At 37.3% G+C, this 6448-nt stretch overlaps 1 protein-coding gene across 2 annotated transcripts; it reads right to left on the bottom strand.

The window, feature by feature from the left end:
- Nucleotides 1-955: 955 nt before the first annotated feature.
- LOC134534418 (probable serine/threonine-protein kinase dyrk2) lies at nt 956-5866 on the bottom strand. 2 transcript variants are annotated; one of them, XM_063372883.1, is made up of 2 exons: nt 5804-5866; nt 956-1829 (listed from the first exon to the last, which is right to left on the bottom strand). In XM_063372883.1, the coding sequence occupies exons 1-2, from the start codon at nt 5851-5853 to the stop codon at nt 1313-1315; spliced, it is 567 nt and encodes a 188-aa protein (XP_063228953.1). In that variant the 5' UTR covers nt 5854-5866; the 3' UTR covers nt 956-1312. The 2 variants fall into 2 exon arrangements, with proteins under 2 accessions (XP_063228953.1, XP_063228954.1); XM_063372884.1 differs by having other exon boundaries at nt 1084-1829; nt 5608-5838.
- Nucleotides 5867-6448: the final 582 nt, after the last annotated feature.

Genomic DNA, 6448 nt, shown 5'->3' with positions numbered 1-6448 from the left:
ACTGATTTCAATCATTTAACAAAAACAAAAATACAATCTCATACTTAGTCTTAAAATATGTGTTTTAAAATGAGTAAGGTTAAAAAACTATTTTAAAGAATTCTATATTTAATTTTGTGTCTTAGATTCGTAATAAAAGTGTATTTGCAACACTGTTAATAAATGTATTTGTATTTTGTTAAGCTAATCACACAATAAACACAGTTCAGGTTCCAGAGCAACAACGCTTTTATTTGCCGTTTCACTTGTATTTTTACTGTTTACACACTCAACGAAAAACAACATTCGGCCGCCATCATCTTTTTTTTTACCTACTACTATAGTAAAAAAACCACTTTTCATGTACACACTTGATTACGGCAGTTGACAACAAAAACAATTATGGACTAACTACGAAATGAAAAACTGAGGATTATATTTTTTACATTATTACAATTCCCAACAAACACGATAACTCATTATTCTTAAAGACATTTTCGCTTTTATTGGAGCCGTTTTATTATAGAGTTTAAACAGACCGTGTCGAAAGTAATGATTCGATAGTGAAGTGGCTGCTCCAACAGCAAATTCTAGTGGCAGGTGCGGCGGAAACGTGTGATTCGCGTCCAGTAATGGAGTTGAAAACACAGTTTGCATGTACTTATCACGCTCGGCATTATTTAAAGAATTCTACTTAAAATTTCGCTGTCTCAGTTTCGTATTACGAGTGTATTTGCAACACGGGAACACATGCATTTTCTCGTTGCCGAGTTGACATGTTGTACATCTCTGGCATCACTGAGAGACTCGCGCCTATTATTAATATTATTATTATTATCTTTGAAAGATGTGTGCAATGGGAGCGCATGTCTTGATGTAAGCTTTTGGACATACGCCATTGCTCGTAATTATATAGGTAATGTCCTTACGATTGATGGATGGGTTCATATAGTCAGTTAAAATAATAAAGGCTGTAAGCAATAACAGCAAATAATGTAATTAGAATTTATACTTTTTGTTAGAACATTACCTACATACATTGGATCTGTAAAACAAAAATGATTGAGTATGACACTCGGGCATATAAATTAAAAAATATTAATACTGTTCGTGAGCACAGATCGGCATATTTTGTTCGTTAGCAACACATCTGGAAAATAAATGATGTTCTTGAGATCGGCACATCAACACAAAACGACAGTAAAAATAATACTGTTATTGAGTACAGACATTATATAAAATAAATAATACAAGTGCCGTCCATGAGCAGGAACACAGTGCAGCATCAGTAGAATACCGTTTCTGGAGTACGTTATATAAACTGGTCAGGAGTTTATAAAACCTTCACGTTAATACGTGTCTTGACGTGTGAGGTGCATGAGGTGCTGGTACGTGTCTTGACGTGTGACTTGCATGAGGTGCTGGTACTAGTTATGATGTATGAGGTGCATGAGGTGCTGGTGCGAGTCTTGATGCGTGGCTTGTGTGAGGTTCTGGTACGTGTCTTTCTGTCTGACGAGTGTGACCTGCTCTTCACTCTGTCGGTCACGTCGTTGTCTGACGAGTGTGACCTGCTCTTCACTCTGTCGGTCACGTCGCTGTCTGACGAGTGTGACCTGCTCTTCACGCTGTCCGACGAGTCTCTCTCGTCTTCGCCCGAAGAGAACTCGACATTGACGGACGACACCTCCTCGTTGCCGCCGATGGCGTCCAAGAACTCTTCGTCGTCGTCGCTGCCAGCGCTCACCGCAAGATTGCCCTTCGGTGTCCACAAGGCCTTGCAGTCGTAGAGGCATCGCTGGAGCAAGTGGCTGCCCCACAACCACAGCTGGAAGGCTGCCATCAGGAAACTGCAATCATAATAACGATGTTAGAATAGATTAGTGATTGTTATATAACTAGCTTCCCTTTTTATAAAAATACACCATGAGAGAGAAACTTGTTTAATATAATCCGCGCTAAGCATCGAATTAGTCCACCGCAAAGAGACAGAACATAAAAAACATTTAAATTGTAGACAATTACTAAAATACCGTAATCTCCTTAGAACCGCGGTTTCTAGGAAATTGCATCGGCGCGCACACCATAGAGAGACAAACGCAGCCTCGTGCTAGAACGAGGACGCAGAGAGTTTACGAGTTTGATTTGACATAAGTAAAAGTACGTCAAAGTAAAGAACGTAGTGTGAAGGACAGAGTTCATAGCGATGAAGTATTAACAAAACTCGACTTGCAGGTTTATTCAAAAATGGTCAGCGGGTAAACACAAGGCCTAACAAGGCTCGCATTAAGAAACACACTGTAAAGTTCATGTTTTCACAGTACGCTGATACAATAATCAATTATGCTATAAGATCAATTAGCGTCAATAAGTGTAGAAAACAGATATGACATAACATATTCATGAGATAAATAAAGGGGCATCAACATCAATGCCTCTAGCCAAAAAACTAGACGCCAGCAGTGAGTGCACCCTAACAAGTCGCCTGTACAGGTTACGTGTTCACACAATCCGAGCAGCCTCGGTTACAATGAACGCTCGGTGGTGCGCAAATCGAACCACAAGACACCCATGTACACTAAATAACGCAACCACCGGGCAACTCGAGGAACAAATATATGAATGCCTAAATGAATACACGTGTTGCATACATACACAATAAACTATACGCGAAGCCCGTGAACATGGACACCACGTGGTGAGAAGATTAGCAATATCAAGGCTACGCAAGCGCGGCTCCAGAAGGGGGGCGGTGGGGGCGATATCCCCTCCCGAGACCAATTTTATTGATTTGTGTATATTTATGTTTACTTAAATATTTATTTCATATGTTAAACTTTTATCTCATCAAAAGTTGCATGGAGCTACTAAGGTTCTGTATTTGAAACCTGTAATTTGTAAATAATATTCCAAGGCCAATATCTCACCACTTTCATTTTTTGCAACTACGACCTTTCTTGTGCGATTGCCCCTCCCGGAAAGTGATCCTGAAGCCGCCATTGAGGCACGTGCGCAATACAGACGTCACGTTCCTGGGAAAAAGACTCGCGAAACGGGAAACACATCGCCAATGCAAAAGCGACAGTGCAATTAAACAACACACTCAATAACGCAATATAACAAAAATGACATGTCTCAAAGGCCCGTGAGTGCCAGTAAACACCCGTCGTGGGCACCACACATCCGGCAATGCAAACCGGGGAAAGCTCTGCCCCTAAGGAGAGAAAACAAACTAAAGGAATCACGGCCACATCAGGCCCACACAAGCAGTGAGGTAAGACAAGCAAAGCACGAGAGAAACGTGCATCACGAGAGAGGTGTCCCAAGCGACACAAAAAAAAACTGCAAATAACAAGCATTGAGCATCCTAGTTATGACACCGGCGCACAGCCACCAAGGGTGTACCGGCTCGTGGTTCCATCTGTACATTGACCCAGTGAAAGGTTACAACACACAAGAAGCGAAATCGCAAAACGGTGAATATAGCCCGACCAAAGAACCATTCCAGTAAGACTGTATAAGTTAAGGCGCTCAACATTGAGAGCGAAAAGCAAGAATACAGGAATAAAAATTTACAAGTTAAGCATTAGATTGACAAATTTACAAGACCGGGGACGCGTGAAGCTAGGCAACGAACAACAGTCGGAGCAACTAAACAAGAGGCTCCAAAATGGTGACACGGCCTTAAATAAGCACACACAACCCCTACTGCGCAGGCGCAGAAGGGTAAATTAAGGGGGAAAGAGTACAACATGGTACAAATACGTCACGGAAACGTATGGAACGAGAGGGGAGGGGTGGGAGGGGAACCGGATTGCGATATGCGCGCGGACTTCAAAGCAGCGGAGACATCCACTGCAGTACATCAAATAAAACAAACACGTAACCAAAGTCAAATTATATTTATAAGGTATTAGTATTTTGTAAAAAAAATATTTGTGTAAGTATAGTACAGTTTTGTACACATATTAATAAAGCTGTGATATTGATTCAAATGTAGAACATATATATGTCACCCTTCGATTTCTTGTCAAAAGTGAGCCTCATAAGAATTATTAAGTAAGAATTAGTTCCCAAAATATGATTATCTAAGTTAATATCAAATTGTTTAACACAGAATAGTAATTATTAAGAAGAAATATCTTCGTGCAACTCTGTTAACTTTTCAGTAACACACTTTACATCCTGCATTGTTCGCATTAGAAAAGAATGTCATATGTTAATAGTTTAAAACTCAGAAAGTGCAGTTACTACGAAAACTTGAGCTGCCTGTTTGAAAACAACTTCAGAAAAATATTTACACATGCCTTCTTTCAGGTTTATTTGTGTGTTTTTGTGAGTACCTATGCCATCTATGTTTATCTTAAGAATAGCCAATGTTAGAGTTTTGCAGTAAAATATTTTTTTGACGTGACAACGTCTAATAAATCGATGAACGCCGGCTGCACGCACGGAAAAGTGTCCCACTACGGATGTGTTCTGTTTGCTCATTGTACGCATGCGTGGCATCTCTCTTCATGCTCATTGTACGCATGCGTGGCATCTCTCTTCCACTCGATTGGAATAACCATCGATTTTAATTTTCAATCATATTTTCGTCGTTTGAATTATTAATATTATGTAATTTAACGATCGTCCACCGATTTTCAGCACAATCGGTACGGTTATTTAAAAGTAATGTTGAAAATTCAAATACGTTTTGAACCAACAATGGTGTTTAACAGTTACACATAATAATTCAAATTACACCCGGGATCTTTTGCACAATGTTTTAAAAAACATTGTTACACGTTATAAATAAGTGTGGTGTATTTGGGATGCGTATTTGTTATAATTTAGTAAATAGTCATGTAATTAGCTGGTAAAAGAGCACTGAGTGCTGGGGTGCCAAAAAATGAATGTAAAAACAATGTAAAGTGCAAAAAATGTAAAATAAAAAGACTTTTTCAATCAATCAATCTTAAGCTAAAGGTGGTCGGTTCGAAACCCGGCAGCTGCGTAATTTCTTTTGTACTAGTAAAAATAAATATGGCGCACGCAACATTTCAAAAGTAATAAAAATATTTGAATTAATGAATGCAAAAAAAAAAAAGTAAATTACTTAATTCAATTGCACATTTCATTTCACTCCTTTTTATCCATACAAAATAGTGATAATTCAATAAAAATGATTCAATTTTATTCATAAAAGTATGCAGAGGTAGATTTTATCATGCAAAATATTGAAAAATTAAAAAAAAAAAAGTTATTCCTCAAGGAATATAATATTTTTAATGCCTAAATGGTTTGGTTGCAAAAACCTATTACGGCTCAGTCTCAGGCCGAATATGAAATTTCCTTTTCTTCTGGATCAATCATTTCATCAATGTTTTGTTATGACGTTGTCACGTTAAACTATCGTCCGTAAACCGACTTTACAGACAACCAATTTTTCTTATTAATTTGTTAGGTTTGATAATCCGTATACCATTCCACATGTACAATAACTGTCGGGCATATTATACTACCAAAACTGGATGTTCATCCTTCATTTCTACTGAATAGGGAATATGTCTTACTTAAACCTTTTATATTACTTATAAAATATACTGGTTAAACGGAAGTAAATAATAATATATCTGACTATACCTTCTGTGAATCCTTATATATTCTAAGTAACATGCTGTTCATCCTCCCTTTTGTATTTGGGAAGGACCATAGTCTATTTTCAGACACAATTTTTCGTGAGGTCAAAAATATGGCCTCTTGGTCGACGAACTTTCGCCTGTTGAAGCCAATCATTTCGCGAATATCAAAATATCTCAACGCCTGGAGTTAAACTCACCTCACCAAGCCGCACGTGAGTTTATCTTCCGACGCATAGAAATAGGCCATGTTTTGTTTCTTGAATAAACAAAAAAAAAACTCTCAAATTAAATTCCGATGTGAAGTGAAAAATAAACCCACTGCTATTAACGATATCATGAGCACGTATATATTTTTTTCCGCCTTCCACACACTTCTAAATCTCAAGTCAGAAAAAGTTTCTGCAGAAATGGTTTATAGTTCAAAACAATGATTAAAAAAAAAAAAAAAAAACAGAAATACAAATGTTACAGTTAGTTTATTATTTGAAATAACTGAAAAGTAAAATTTTTAATAAGTTGTACCCTTAAATGAGTAACTGATTCCAACTAAATTATGCGATTTAATTAGGTTTAGTTTGGAAGGTTTGAAAGAAAAAAAAGACACTGATATATTGTAGTTATCAAAACTTATCTAACTTTGAATTTTTGGTATTAAAATCCTTGACTAGCATAAACTTTAATCTAAAGTTATTTAAAACACTACTTGAATAATTTGTTAATGCTACATTTAATTCCCGTGATTATGCATAAGCAGAAATTACTGTAAAAGTCTGCAACTAAGATAAGTGAAGCAACGCTTGTCCGCTTCAATCTATATAATTAAAAATGAATCTCCAAAACTC

Source organism: Bacillus rossius, chromosome 7, assembly GCF_032445375.1.
Source record: "Bacillus rossius redtenbacheri isolate Brsri chromosome 7, Brsri_v3, whole genome shotgun sequence".
NCBI classification, from domain to species: Eukaryota; Metazoa; Arthropoda; class Insecta; order Phasmatodea; family Bacillidae; genus Bacillus; species Bacillus rossius.
Note: the sequence above shows the minus strand (reverse complement) of the source record. Positions and strands in the feature narration are given on the sequence as shown.

Bases quoted from the DNA above. Each gene is read 5' to 3' on its own strand.
- LOC134534418 (XM_063372883.1), bottom strand. From the start codon at position 5,853: ATGGCCTATTTCTATGCGTCGGAAGATAAACTCACGTGCGGCTTGGTG. The intron at 1,830-5,803 runs GTGAGTTTAACT...TTATGATTGCAG, and splicing joins CTCACGTGCGGCTTGGTGAG to TTTCCTGATGGCAGCCTTCC.